This window comes from Peromyscus californicus, unplaced genomic scaffold (genome assembly GCF_007827085.1).
Source record: "Peromyscus californicus insignis strain IS unplaced genomic scaffold, ASM782708v3 Scaffold_13__1_contigs__length_99412109, whole genome shotgun sequence".
Lineage (NCBI taxonomy): Eukaryota > Metazoa > Chordata > Mammalia > Rodentia > Cricetidae > Peromyscus > Peromyscus californicus.
The window spans coordinates 17369112-17384526 of NW_026294424.1; the positions used below are offsets into that span (position 1 = coordinate 17369112).

Sequence of the window (15415 nt, forward strand, 5' to 3'; positions counted from 1 at the left end):
CAGAAATAATGTTGATATGGCCTACTAAAATTAACATCCAGCCACCTGTTCATTTGCTTGCACCTGGACCCGCCCTTCACCTCTTCAACCTCAACCACATCTCTTGTTTGCAGTTCATACTTTGTTTTCAAGACAGGGTTTCTCTGTGTAGCTTTGTGCCTTTCCTGGAACTCACTCGGTAGCCCAGGCTGGCCTCGAACTCACAGAGATCCGCCTGACTCTGCCTCCCGAGTGCTGGGATTAAAGGAGTGCACCTTACAGTTCATTCTTTAAGTTGAATGATGATCAAACCTCCAGCCTGGGTTCATTGTCTTTCCCACAGACACTCTGTGTACTTTAGTTTTCAGCTTCGGCCTCTTTGAAACTCCTCATCTCTGCTCTAGACCTTTGTTCATCTTTAAACCTTTGCAGCCATTGTGTAGCCTGTGCATATACACATACAGATGCATTTACTGGGCAGAGTATAACGTGGCTGAAAATTACTGTTAGTACTTAAGACTGTAATAAAAGGGATGTGGAGAGATGGTTTACTGATTAAGAGCACTGGCTGCTCTTCCAGAGGACCTGAATACGTGTGGTATACATACATTTAGGCACGTACACATATACAGAAAAAAAATTAAAAAATGAACAAAACTTGGGTCGAGTTGCTGACTCATTTAAATGAGTTTCATTTTAAAAAAGAAATATTGGAAGAAAATACCATGGGCCAGTGAGATGACGTCTGTTGCCAAGCCTGATAATTCGAGTTTGATAATTGGAACCCACGTACTGGGAAGGACAGAACAGACTCCAGCAAGTTGTCTTCTAATCATCACATATGCTTCATGGCACACACATGCCACCCCCACCCCTCACCACTTAAAAAGAATCTATGTTTGTCAAGGAAAAACAGGACTGCTTCATAAATTGCTGCCAACAAAACCACTTATCTTTTAAATTTAATGTTAAGCAATAAATTCTGACATTGTGGAAAGACATAAATGCTTGTCTGTTTCTGACAGTGTACTCAGATCCAGCTGAACTCTCCAAACCTTATTTAGGAGCCAATTCATCTTCTGAGATGAATCTTCATTCATAATCTTTAGAAAACAGTTTTCCTGGAATGGGGCCAGCAGAGATGACACTACTCCTTAGTGGTTTTGGATATTTGTTTGTTTGTTTTTCATTTAAGAGACAACATTAGCTCCCTGCTTATGCTCACAACAATTTGAAACAACCAACTATCTTTTAAAAAGTATTTTATGTGTTTATGTGCATGTATGTGCCTGGTGAGGCCACAAGAGGGCGTTGGTTCCCCTGGAGCTGGAACTACAGGTAGTTGTGAGCCACCTAGCCATGGGTGCTAGGAACCCAACTCTACTCCTCTGAAAGAGCAGCCAGTGTTGTTAACTACTGAGCCACCTCTCCAGCCACCTAGTTTGTTTTTCCTAGCTTACTCTGTTATACAGATTTTGTGTGAAGCAAACTCACACTGCTCATACTCTTCCTAACATTGCCATATCCTTAAATATTAATATGATTGACAGCATAGACACGCTAGGAAAATGTCGATTTATTAAACAGATCCTTTTGCGGTTAGACATTCCTGCTAGCCATTCCTACACGGATATAGGATCTTTTGTGTCTAGCTTTAGCCCTGTCTCCACTCACTAGCCTTTCCACTGTGACATCTGATCATAATGCACAGGACACATTGCCTTTCCCAACACCCCTCCCCCAACTTCTGGCAAACTCATGACATCACCTTCACCTAATGCCTTCTCTGATACATCTTCCAGTCAGGGTTCCCAAAAGATCCTCATGGTATAATGAAGCACATTTTCTTTAATCCATACTCATTAGATATTTCAGTTCTTGTGTGTGTGTGTGTGTGTGTGTGTGTGTGTGTGTGTGTGTGTGTGTGTGTGTGAGAGAGAGAGAGAGAGAGAGAGAGAGAGAGAGAGAGAGAGAGAGAGAGAGAGAGAGGCTGAGAGAGCCCGTGCCAGATTTTAAGGTCTTTGAGAGCAGAAATCATACATTTCATGTGCATGCAACATATATACTGAAAGACAGCAGCAAACACTAAAAACAAATACTGTCTGACTTGCTGTTTGGGTTACGATTGCTTTTTAGGACTGCTTTCAACTTACCTATCTTAGAGCTTCCCTTTATTTTATTCAGCTGAGAATCTGACATCTTTCACCTAACAATAAAGTCCTCCCTATCCACTTTTCGGGCTTTTGATTTCCTTTGGCAGGCCAGCTACAGCTGTAGTTTTTCTCTCACCAAAAACAGACAATAGGGTCCTTGGGTTCTTGGACCTCATCATTGTTCCTCTCCACAAATCATCCATACTGCCAAATGCCTACAGTTATAAACAGCAGGTCTCCCTTAATGTCACCCTGTGGAAATGCCACAGACTCAACTCTTTAAACAATCCGTTAGCTTTCACTTTTCAGATGCAGCCACTCCTGTGACTAGATAACTATTTCCTCAGTTTCACTCTAGGTCCTTTTCAGTGTAACTATTTCATTCTAAAATTCATATTGTATTTCACTTGAGGATAAAGGACCATAACAAGTACAGCATTTCTTTGTACTTAGCAAAGCGCTTATACTGATGTGTGATGAATGTGGTGATGTTAAAGTTATTTCACCATACACAGATTAAATTAGTTCTATTTCACAATGTAAACCTTTGGTGGCAAAACTCTTCATACAGGATACTTGTCATTCAATTACAGGTAGACTAAAATTAAGAAGTCATTATTATAAACAAGAGGATAGAATTAGTAATTTGGGGGCTGGAGAGATGGCTCAGCAGTTAAGAGCATTGGCTGGTCTTCTAGAGGACCTGGGTTCAATTCCCAGCACCCACATGGCAGCTGACAACTGTCTGTATCTCTAGTTCCAGGGGGTCTGACACCTTCATACCAATGCACATAAAATAAATTTAAATAAATTATAGAAAGTAGTAATTTGGGCAGGGTGAAGAAGATTATAATAGATTTCAGAAACTAAACTGATGGATAGCTATGGTCAAGGAGGCACTCTGAGCTTATAGCTGATGGATGTCCAGAAAGACCAGGGTTTAAGCATTTTCCATTTGTTTTTATCCAAGAGATTGCTACATGACCCCAAACACATGAAATAGGTATACAAATCAACATTTACGAATAATAAATTGTCAGGGACCAAACATGAACCATGGAAAAGTACTAGCTAGGCCAGAGAACAAGTCACAGGCCCTAAACCAGATGCCCTCAAAGATAAAGAACATTCCTCGGTCAGGTAGGTCAGGTAGCATAGCAACAGAACAATGGGCCCTGACCAGTGACCTTATCACCTAGCACAACATCCTGCAGCCACATGACCTGCATGTCTCCCCTCAGCTGCATGTCCTGCACCCCTTCCCTCCTTCCTGCCCCCTCCCCCTCCCTTGCTATATAAGCCTTGCTGAGAATAAAATTTGCAGCTTGATCAGAACACTGTCTTGCTGTCTTCTTTCGTGTCTCCCCGTCCCTTTCATTCTCTCCCGCAGGTGGGTCACCCCGTTGACACCCCGCTGGCTGGGGCAATAAATCATAAATTTTAAACCAATTTTTTGATACGCACATATTTTGTCATTTATTAATGAAGAATGAAAATTTATGTACCAATAAGATAGATGTATGGAATTAAATTTGTCTGAATATTTTATACTGCAGGAGTTGGAGCATCTTCAGTGTTTTTCAGAGTTGATCAATATTTTGATTTCATGACCATCAATACCGAAAATATCACTTTGCCGCCATATGAGTGTTGGGAACCCAGATCCTCTATAAGAGCAGTGTGTACTCTTTTAACAACTGGGCCACTGCTCCAACCCTGAATTAAACATTCTTAAGTTTTTTTTTAACTCTTGAGACAGGGTCTCACTCTGTTGTCTTGGCTGGTCTGGAGTCTGTGTAGACTAGGCTGGCCTTGAACTCACAGAGGTATGTCTGCCTCTGCCTCCTAAGTTCTGGGATCATAGGTGTGTACCATCATGCTCAGAAAATAAAATGGATGTTTTTTGTTGGAGGTTAACTTTCTAAACTTAGACCAGAAAAGCAAAAAAGAATGCCACCTCTGTAGAGAAAAAAAAAAATCTAAAAACAAGAGAGAAAAAAGTGCGAGGAAGGAAAGGAGGGAGCAAAGTAAGTGAAGCCGGCCACTGTTTCTCTCGCATTTTCAGATGAGATTGATTTTATCTAAATTAGTGTCTCTCAACCTGTGGGTTGCAACCCCTTTGGAAAACATCTGTTTCCAAAAATATTAATTTACATTATAACTCATAACTAGCAAATTTACAGTTATGAAGAAGCAATGAAATAATTTTATGGTTGGGGTTTATTAGGACATAAGAACCGAATTAAAGGGTTGTAGCATTAGGAAGGTCTTGAGAACCACCGCTCTAAATGAACCAAGAATATGAACAAAATTAGTTCAAAACTGGGGAAAATAATAACTATGAGAAAAATGTCTAGGTATTTGGTAATCAGAAAAACAAAGAACTCCCCCAAACATTAAGGTGCCAGGCATGGTTAATACACATCTTTAGTCCCAGCACTTGGGGGCAGCAGTAGACAGATCTGTTAAGTTCCACACCAGTCTGGGCTATAGTGAGATACTGTCTTAAAAGAAAAAATAAGCTCCTCAAACCAAAACAAAATGTTAAGCTGTCCCCTTTGTTATTTTTTTTCCGGTCTCTCTCTCTCTCTCTCTCTCTCTCTCTCTCTCTCTCTCTCTCACACACACACACACACACACACACACACACAAAACCAGAAAAATACAATACAACAAAATGTCCCTTTGATCAAAAGTTATCTCCTAAAAATTGTGTCAAAAATGCCATTAATGTTTGGGCCAGCAAGATGGCTCAGTAAAGGAACTTGCTGCCAAACCTTATGACCTGAATTTGATTCTGGAACCTGCATAGTTAAAGGAGAGAACTGATTGCCACAAGGTGTCCTCCCCAACCCCCACCCCCCCACCACACACATGAAAGTGGGCAGTAGGTTAATTTACACATTGCTTAATAAATTTAGAATCGTTATTTTGGTAAACAATTTAGAATACCAGAATTGACTAACAATAAACATCTTCATCAATATGGGAGTGGCTAAAAATTGTGATTCAGTGTTGGGTCACTCAGTGGTAGAGTGCTTCCCTAACATGCATGAGGCCATGGGCTCCATTCCATGCACCCAATAAGCAAATAATTATGATCCTACTACATGAAATATTTACTAAAATAAGAATTAGGCTAGCAACAGGAAAATGCTTATCAGTGGGAAAAAATTTGTCTATGTATGAGGGCCTCAACTGTCCAATGAACATCAACACACAAAACCACGAAAGACTGTGAGCAGGAACTGGGACGGCTCCCGTGGTCACTATTGTGCTGGTGTTCAAGATGTTTGTTACCAGTCTGTGCACCATGACTCAAACAATAGAAAAAAGGAGAGTAGAAAGAACACTGAAATGCTGTCTTCACGGACAGGTTAAAGGGCTGGAGAGATGGCTCTATGGTAAGAGCACTGGCTCCTCTCCCAGAGGCCCAGAGGAGCCTGCAGCCACATGGTAGTTCATGACTATTCAGGGCAGTTCTTTAATTCTAGTTTCAGAGGATCCTACACCCTCTTCCGGCCTCTAAAGGTGGTGCAGACACACAGGCAAAATACACATAAAAATAATACAAAAGTTTTTTTTGGGGGGGGGTGGGGCAAAACAGGTTGACCACACAATGAGAGGTCTAGGGGCTCAGACACAGCTTCTGTGACAGGCTTACTGGCAGGCAACACCCAGATTCAGGAAAAGCCATTAAGTGGTCAGCGGAGGGCCGGCATCTAAGGGGAAATACCTGACATTCCAAACATTCCCAGCATAAGCGTATACCCCTAGACAAATGTCAGCGAAGCAGGGTCCTGAACCCTGGAAATTCCCTCACCCCAACTTCTGCTATGAAGAAAACTCTACCCCTTCCAGGCTGGGCGGGGGTGAGGGGTGCTCTCTGCTTTCACCGCTGAATTCTGCTGAATCCGATAGATTGAGAGACCAGGCTCAGAGCTTGAAATAAAGGCTCTTTGCTTTTACATATGGATTTTGGTCTCCGTGGCGGTCTTTTGGGGGTCCTCGCGGTACAGGCATAACAGGTTTAAGCTAAAAAGTTTTAAAAATTTGCAATCCTGAGTTCTGAATGAAACTGTAAACACAACTCTGATTTCCTCTTTTGTAATTTCCTCCAAGACTGGGTAAGTCGTGGGCCATTTACCTACGTCTTAAGAGGGTCTATATTTCAGATCTTAACTGTTCACCACCGAATAAATTAAATTCATTCATATTAAGGTTAAACATCTCTGAGTATATCAATGTTTCATGTTGGATATGAGCCTTAATCTAAAATTTTAAGTGGAATACTAACGTGGAATTTGAAACTCACTGAAGAGTGAGTGGTCCCAGCATGGCTGCAGATCCCCCAACAAAAGGTATTATAATGATCATGGCAAAAGGTGAATCGTCGCACTACTCATGTTTTCTAGTATCAAAACGGGCTGGAGCCCTGGCTGTTCTTCCAGAGGTCCCGAGTTCCATTCGTAGCACCCACATAGCTCACCACCCATAACTCCAGTTGTAGGAAATTAAAACCCTCTTTCAGTCTCCTCAAGTACTGCACACACGAGGTGCACAGGCATGCATGCAGGTAAAACGCCCAAACATACAACATTTAAAAAGGAAAACACAAAGTCGTACGTTATAAATTATAGTTGGAAAGCTATGAGGCCACAGTGCCGCGGCCCCTGGTGGTCTGGGCTGTGGCTGACCACACTTTTCTCGGACGTGCGAGCCCAGGCTACAGAGCCGGGCGCCGGCGGAGGCGGCACCGCCAGGCCCGGAAGCTGCGGCACTTCCGGGCAAGCGCCTCCGTCTGCCTGCGGCCGTGGAGGAAGGATGGCGCTGCCCGAGCTGCGGGCGGCGCTAGAGCAGAGGCTCGGAGCCCTCGCCATCCGCACGGAGGTCGTGGAGCACCCCGAGGTGAGGCGCCGGGGCCCGGGGCCGTAGGGCGAGTGTTTCTTGGGTCCAACAGGAACTTGCAGGTCTTTTGACTTCAAACTGCGGTTATAGTGAGGAAACTTGTCTTGGGATGATGGGTGCGATGTCAAGAGCCTGAGGGCTGCTGCCTTATGCAGATGAGGTACTAAGCAGCAAGCCCCACTGAGTGGCAGCCCTATATCAGTGCCTGTTCTGTTAGGTACCGGAGACAGAGCAGGTCGTTAAGGTGGTTTGGCTTGGTTTCTCTCTCTCCTCTCCCTCTCTCCCCCTCCCCCCCTCCCTCCCCCTCCCCCCCTTTCTCTCTCTCTCACTTCTTTGGACTATTCTGATACCACTGCAGCAAGGCAACAATCATCTCCCAAATAATTACAGAGAAGTATATACTCCTGGGTCTGGAGAATTTTGTTTTCGCGGTTAAGAGCACGTACTCCTCTTGTGGATGACACGAATTTAGTTTCCAGTACTCACATGGAGCTCCTAACTGCCTGTTTAAAACTACAGCTCCAGGGAGCCCTAAGCCCTCTTTTGGCCCTGCACGCCCATTCGTGTCACAGAGAAAAGTAGGTACCTTAGTAATTTTAACATGAACTATCGTACTGGAGATTTGCATGGTACAGCTCATGGAAACTACCATGAGCGTTAGTAGGGCTTGAGGAACACATTTCATAATGACAAAAATACATTGTTAATATTCCCCATCTTTACAAACATCACAACAAAATTGTTTTCTCTGACCTTCCTCCCAGATTGTTACATTCCTGTCTACATTGCCAATTTCATTTTATTTTTTATTATTTAATGTTCCTTATGTGCTAATCTGGGGTCTGAAGTTCCCCAGTAGTGTCCTTGTAGAGTGGAGTCAGGTATTCTGGAGGTAAATACTAAGGACAATTGTAAACTTTTACTGCCAAAGTTCAAAAACAGTAAACTTCTCAGGTATCTGATGGCTTTGTTAGCATTCTGGGATAGAAAACTGGCCTAAGAAAAACCGAGGTCCCGAGTTTAGCAACTGTGATGACTTAAGGCTTTTTTATTTTGTTTTTCTGACAGGGTTTTGCTGTGTAATACAGGCTTACCTGAACTCTTGATCCTAACCTCAGCCCAGAGTACCATTATTACAGGGGAGACTGATTTAGTTCAGAGGTATCGAACTTGCCTAGCATGGGTTCCATCCCCAGCACCAAAAAGCCCAACCACAAGCAATAAAAAAAAAAAGTTTAATGAACAGAGATGGGTCTCTACCAGTTCAATTCAGAGCCGAGTACTCCCTTAAGTCTTTCAGCCACCATGCAAAATATGTGCAACTGTGGTTTTACATGTATGTGTGCTACTTTACTCGTGGAATATTTTGCAGGTGTTTACAGTTGAAGAAATGATGCCTCATATTCAACATTTGAAAGGAGCACATAGTAAGAACTTATTTCTTAAAGACAAAAAGAAGAAAAACTACTGGCTGGTGACAGTTCTTCATGACAGACAAATTAATTTAAATGATCTTGGCAAGCAGTTAGGAGTTCGGAGTGGAAATCTTCGGTTTGCTGATGAAACAGACATGCTAGCAAAACTAAAAGTTGGTCAAGGCTGTGCCACACCTTTGGCACTCTTTTGTGATGATGGAGATGTTAAGTTTGTTTTGGATTCAGCTTTTCTGGAAGGTGGACATGAAAAAGTATACTTTCATCCAATGACGAATGCTGCAACCATGGGATTGAGTCCTGAAGACTTTCTTGTATTTGTGAAGGCTACAGGACATGATCCTATAATTCTGAACTTTGATTAAAAACTGACTGGGAGCAGGGCATGGTCTAACACTATAGACAGAACAGGCTGATTTCTTGAGTTCTAGGCCAGCCAAGGATTATACAATCAGATACTGTGTCAAACAAATGGAATGCTTATAATAAACTCATTTCTGACAGCTGTTTTATTACTTGCGTCTTTGATCTGGAGACTAACATTCATCTTAAAGATCTTTATGTGTAAGAACATTTTGCCTACATGTTTCTGTGTGTATCAATATGAGTGCCTGCCTATGCCTGTGGAAGTCAAAAGAGGACATTTTATCCCCTGGAACTAGAGTGGCAAATAGTTGAGAGCCACCATGTGGATGCTGGGAACTGAACCTGGGTCCTCTGCAAGAACAAGGAGTTCTAACCACTGTGATATCTTTCCAGCCCCAGCCCGTCTTAAAGATTTTTTAAAAAGATGAACTGAGGTAGTTTTAGTTAGTTGAGAGATTCTACTCGGTCTCTATCTTCTATTACAATTCATTATAAGAGGGCCTTTGGGCTGGAGAGATGGCTCAGGGGTTAAGAGCACTGACTGCTCTTCCAGAGGTTTTGAGTTCCATTCCCAGCAACCACAAGGTGGCTCACAACCATCTATGACATCCGGGCCCTCTTCTGGTGTGAAGGCATGCATGCGGGCAGGACACTGTATACATAATAATTTTTTTTTTTTTTTTTTAAAAGCCTTTCAACAGTTGGGAGTCCTTTTGGGAGTAATGAACTTAATCAGTTTTTACAGCACTTGGAATATATTGATAATGGCTATTTTGGGGAAATTAGGATTGTCCCCAGTGAGCTAATTAAAAACACTTTCCAATGTCTGACATTTATTTTTAAACCAGTTTTTTTTCCCTTCAATAAACAATAAAGCTTTGTAGTAAACATTTTTTGTTTTGTTGGGATAGGTCTCATGTAGGCCAGGTTGTCTTCAAACTGGATGTGTATCCAAGGGGAAACTTGGCCTTCTGATCTCTTGCCTCTGCTTCCAAAATGTTGGGACTACAGGCAGGAACAATCACACCTGGCTTATTAAACTTAATGTACAAATAGAAGTAGAAAATGTTACTATTAAATTATTAAAGCTACATTTTAAAACACAGCAGCCCGAATATATCTTATAATATCAGGATTTGTTCAAATGACAGAAAGGCAGTTTTAGGTTGCTATGTACATAAAATTAAGAAACAGAACCAGAATTTATAGACCTTGGTTATCTTGTTGATAGTGAAAACAGGCTTTGGTAAGACTCGGCTAGCTGCCTTGGGTTTGTAAGTAAAAAATAAAGCATTAAATTTTTTTTTGAGATTTATTTTTATGTGTTTTACCTGAATGTATGTCTGTGCACCACCTATGTACATTGCCTGTGGAGGCCAAGGGAGGAAGCTGGGATTTCCTAGAGCTGGTGTGCTGGGGGATGTCTTTCTGTACGCTGTGAATACATGGTGTTCCCATTGGTCAATAAATCAGCTGATTTGGCCTATGGCAAGGCAGCTTAGAAGCAGGCGGGAAATCTGAGACAGGAAGGAAAAAGGCAGAGTCTGGGTAGAAGTTGGGAGCCAGATGCCAGGAGAAGCAAGATGTAAAAGTACCGGGAAGCCACAAAGCCACGTGGCAATGGATAGATCAATAGAAATGGGTTAATTTAAGATATAAGAGCTAGCTAGCAACAAGCCTGACCCATAGGCCATACAGTTTGTAAACAATATAAGCCTCTCTATATTCTTGGGGCCAAGCAGCTGTGGGACATGGATGGGAGAGATTTGTCCTGACCGTGGGGCCGGACAGGACCTGAGAAACCTTCTGACTACATTTGGCGCCCAATGTGGGGCACGAACCCATAACCCTGCGATTAAAAGTCTCATGCTCTACTGACTGAGCTAGCCCGTGATCCAAAATTATTAAATGGAAAATTCCAAAATTAAACAGTTATTAAGTTTTAAATTACATGCCATTTTGAGTAGCAGAGACGTCATCATTGAATCCATGCTGTATATACTCCCTATTAGTCACTTAGCCCTTGGGGTTACCAGACTGTGGCAGTGTCTGTTCTCAGTACTGGTGTTCAAACAAGCCTTCTCTACTTAGCTGCATAGTCTGTTTCCTATAACTCTTCACTTCATCTCCTCACTTAATTATCTCCTATCACAAGCAGAGTGCATACAGCACAATAACAAGCTCTGAGAAGGGCTGGGGCTAAGTGGAGTGGTAGACTGCTAGACTACCACGCTTCAGGCCCTGAGTAAAATCCCCAGCAGTACCCCCCACCCCCCAAAAAAACCCAGAGGAAAAAAAACAAAAACAAAAAAATCCAAACAGTATTGTTATAGTTCTATTTTATTATTAGCGACTATAGTTACTCTTACTGTGCCTAACTTATGATCTAAGCTTTTAGTATTAATGTATATGGGAAAAACAAAACAAACAAACAAAAAAACCCAGTCGTTTCAGGCATTCACCGGGAGTGTTAGCACATACCCCTTCTCAGATAAGGGAAACTACTATAGATTGCATTTAAACATATTTTAGCATTGACAAAATTGACTCTCCCCCCCAAACCTCTTAATAACCAAAAATTAGGATAAAATACATAAAAACTGAAAATAGTTTTCCAGGGCAAAGAGTAACACTTGGCTAATATACAATTTAAAAATGATTATAACAATTCGTTTAAAAAATTTACCTTTTTTATTTCTTTTTATATCAGTTAATCCAGCATATATATTTTGAAGGAGAATCAAAGGTAAAAAAATTAAAAAAAAGTGACTATAAAAGACAATTCAAACAATGGTATCTTGTCATGCATGGACTCTTGTGGCTCATATTAGGCACCACTAAGTAAAATTGTTTTGCCATTCAACTCTACCTCCCTTATTAGCATTAATTTTAAAGGAAATGTTACAGCTTTTTATTTGATTTGGTATTTAATAACAGTTGTGAGTACAATGGCAAACACTGAAAAAAAAACTAGTAGAAACAAAAACGACAATTTAAAATCAGATTTTGTCAAAGGATGTTACAAGTGCAACATTATCCATTAAGCATTCCTCTTAAGGCATTTTCACTGTCCAAATAGCTCAATGTGTACATCAAGGTTTATATTATAAAATGGGCTCTTTTTGTAGTATTCATATTCAAGACTTAAAGAAAAAAATACATCTCAGGACAAATAGCTGTAAAGAAAACAATTCACCTTTCTCATAAAAAGTAACTTAAAGAACAGAAGTAATTTAGAATACATAATTCCCCATTATAATTCCAGATTTGGTACAGTATTGATTTCACTTCCTGACATAAACTGTTAAAGACAGTAAAGGCTGTAGTATTCCATTTGTGAGGTGGCTACAATTCTATAATACACACAGTGATTTTTAAATAGGCTTTTAACATGCCTTGCATGAAAGGTGCTACACATGAACCTGTCCTGTGAACTCTTTGGTAACCACCAACTCAAAAAAACTTGGATCAAAACATTGCCATAGCCAGCCAGGAGGCATATTACTAGAGTTCTGGGCTAGTGCTGGTAGTCTGATTTTTTAAGTGTTCTTAGAGGTTTAGGGGCTGGTTACGGAATAGAAAGGACCAAATAACTAAAGGCAGGTTTAAGCCTGTTTAGAAAAACAGCTCTGGTTCACTTCCATTTGGCTTAGCTTCCTACAAAGTCTGCTTCTTAAGTAGATTTTGAAGAAAAAAAAATTTACTTGGTCATCGTTTAGTCCTTTCTTGAAACAGTATGAGGAAGGTAATGAATATAACCATGAATATTTTAATAGTCTCATTGTATTCCCTTGGTTTCTCTCTTTTTTTCTTTTTAGGGTCAGCCTACTGCACTTTAATCCACTGCAGGTTTTCAGCTGAAGTGGAAGTGCTGTTAACTTGGCAGGCTCTGTTTTAGGATGTTAGTAGAGAGGTCAAACTGCATTCCCACTCACACTCATTAACTGTCCTGGGATGTGTGCTAATTGTGCAAATTGGATGCTAGTAATATAAATCTAACTTACCCACTTACTATTTTTAGCTAAAACATAGTTCTACACTTACTCTCAACTTCTCAATCAAAAGTGAATTTACATATTTTACATGCAAATGTCTCTAGACTGCCATGATACCCATTTACCAATTGATACTTGAATCCAAGGGGTCATGATGCAGAGAGATTACAAAGTCTAGAGAATTTTTAGTACTTCTGTTGTGCAACATGTGTTTCAGTAAGACTCCTTTGTATTTACATATATATAGCACCTTTCATTCAAGAGTTTTAAAGTGATTTAATTTTATAGCATTATTTTCTGGCAAAGCCTACATTACGGCAACACTGAATTAAATAAATCCAAGTTCTCTAACTTTAAATTTCTGGTCAACTAAACATTTTGTGTCTTTTTTATTGATAGTCTTTCCAAAGGTGGTTATATTACAGCCTTCTAGTGGCCTATTACAGAGACAGTGGGGAGATAAAAAGAGGAAGGGGGGACAAGGAAAAGAGACTTTTGTCACGGCTACTGGGTTAGTGATGACACTGTAAAACACCTATTATGGAATATGTAATTATTCCAAAAAGTTCTTCAGAGCTGGTAGTAAGAGCTTAAGAAGTATACTGTTAAAATAAAAATTGTTTTTTTTTTTAATTTCAAAAAATTATTCTGGTTTTTATGTTAAATAATGAACTTGCCTTAATGAGTAGCAATGTGTTTTTTGGGCTTCATAAGAAAATAAAACTGTGATATAAAATTGCTACTACTAAAAAACTGGTGTTTCTCTGGTTTAACTAAATCTACTTTTTTGTGCTTTTTTCAAATATTTAAGGTAACAAACACATACAAATATTTCAAAATTACCTATAAGTTATCAAGTTTAATATAATATTATAAAGGACAAAAACAGAAAAAGTCTTAGTAATAAATGGCAACCTTAATAGTAAATGAGTTCCTGAAAAAATGTAGATATAGAAATGATTTACATTGTTTTGCCATAAGAAAACTTGTTAAGCAATAATCAGCTCTCACGTAAAAACATGTACATAACCCAACAGCAAAGGGAAATGAGCTACAACACAACTGCTTTATCTTGGGAAGGCTATTTTCCGGAAAACCATCTCACTAAAAAAAGTTTCATAAAAATGATTTTATCTTGGATCCATTTATGAATGCCTAGTGCAGCTTAGCGGAGAAAGTGGTAAGATTAGTATCATACCATTTTTATAATTCCTATATCTCATTATGGAATTTTCTTCATATCTTATGAATTGAGTTTCTTTTGCAGTGCATCCAAACAGTTGGCTCTAAAAACAATAACCAGCGTACCAACACATGCAGTCTGCTAACCAAAAAGGCCCTGACATGCCAGAACAATTTTCTCTGTATCTTGATATAGTACATTTCACAAAATACTACAGCACTTAATTTAGATTTACACAACTAAATATAAATGGCTAGCTTTTGGGTAATACTTAGCAGAAGCAGTAAGCAAACATGGATAAATTAATAAACAAATGTTGAAAGAAGTAGGCTGTTCTTAGAATACTTGACCTTAAAACACTCAGTCCTTAGTGAGAGAATGTCCTTTATTCAGTAGAGCTTAATGAACTGTACAGTGTCTAAAAACCTTCTAAAACTTCTGGCAGTTGAATCCAGTAGTGCTCCTTGATTCAAGGAAGGAATGAAGTTTGTATTCTTGCCTGCTCTATTCACGAAGGGATGTGTTAAAATCTCCTTATGGTTTTTTTTTTAAATAGTTCCTACAGTTGTTAGGTGTCTTGTTACTTCAGAAATAAAGTCTTCATACTGAGAAACTGAAGGACACTTTTCTCTCTGTATTTTGTTCAAAGACAGAAAGAAGAAAGAAAATATAAGAACAGCTTGAAGATAAGAGGGATATAAACCACAGGAAAGCTAGTATAAGAACAGCATGCACCAGGTGTTTATATGGGAATGAGAGTGACAGGAAACCAGAGGCCACATCTGAGCTGTTTTGCGTAAGACAGGTTTAGTCCATTCTTACCAATTACTCAGAAGTTGTAATGCATAAAAGACAGACTTCACATTATTCACTGCTAAAATTAAATATAAATCGAGAGAAAATACATAGGTTTGCTACCCAAACAGACAGGTGAAAACCTATGGCAGCCAACTAAGCTTTACTAAGTAAGCAGGAGAGAAATTCAATCCAGCAAGCAAAATTAAATCTGTTAATGCAATGTGCACTGTTACCATACTTAATTCTGTTAGTCTGTAGAAATGAGACCAATCTCATTTACGATTCAAGCAGGAAACTCACCACTTGGCCCACGTCATGCAGTGGGTCACTGAATTAGGAGCTTTGTTGCTCCCTAGACCTGCTTTTTGAATTTCTGTTCTCTTGTACTTTGTTCACATCTGTGGGAGAAAAGTAGTTCATGTTATTTAGTCAAAAGTTAAACATAACACAATTCATGAAGATAAAAGCACTCGCTGAGTACGACAGAGAAATTTGAACCTGGGAAAATTACTAATCTGACAGATATCTTATTATGTGAAATTTGTTTTTTTCATATTTTAAAAGCCATAAGGAAGGAACACAGCTATGAATGTGGTAACT

The 15415-nt window shown here is 39.8% G+C and overlaps 2 protein-coding genes across 6 annotated transcripts in view; one reads left to right on the forward strand and one right to left on the reverse strand.

Moving 5' to 3' along the window:
* Window positions 1-6907: 6907 nt before the first annotated feature.
* LOC128108263 (prolyl-tRNA synthetase associated domain-containing protein 1) lies at window positions 6908-8976 on the forward strand. The gene is made up of 2 exons (XM_052734607.1): window positions 6908-7040; window positions 8413-8976. The coding sequence occupies exons 1-2, from the start codon at window positions 6957-6959 to the stop codon at window positions 8836-8838; spliced, it is 510 nt and encodes a 169-aa protein (XP_052590567.1). The 5' UTR covers window positions 6908-6956; the 3' UTR covers window positions 8839-8976.
* Window positions 8977-11161: 2185 nt separating this feature from the next.
* Window positions 11162-15415, reverse strand: part of Ccdc88a (coiled-coil domain containing 88A) — a 166424-nt gene continuing 162170 nt past the window's right edge. For 4 of the 5 annotated variants that reach the window (XR_008217402.1, XM_052734606.1, XM_052734605.1 and 1 more), the window contains 2 exons: window positions 15116-15213; window positions 11162-14649 (listed from right to left, as the gene is read on the reverse strand). Coding sequence is in view for 3 of the 5 variants with exons in the window: in XM_052734606.1 (XP_052590566.1) it covers window positions 15149-15213 (65 nt within the window). In the remaining 2 variants the exon portion in view is untranslated. Of the gene's footprint in view, window positions 14650-15115; window positions 15214-15415 lie in introns of those variants that run through there. The other variant, XM_052734604.1, reaches the window with a different exon arrangement.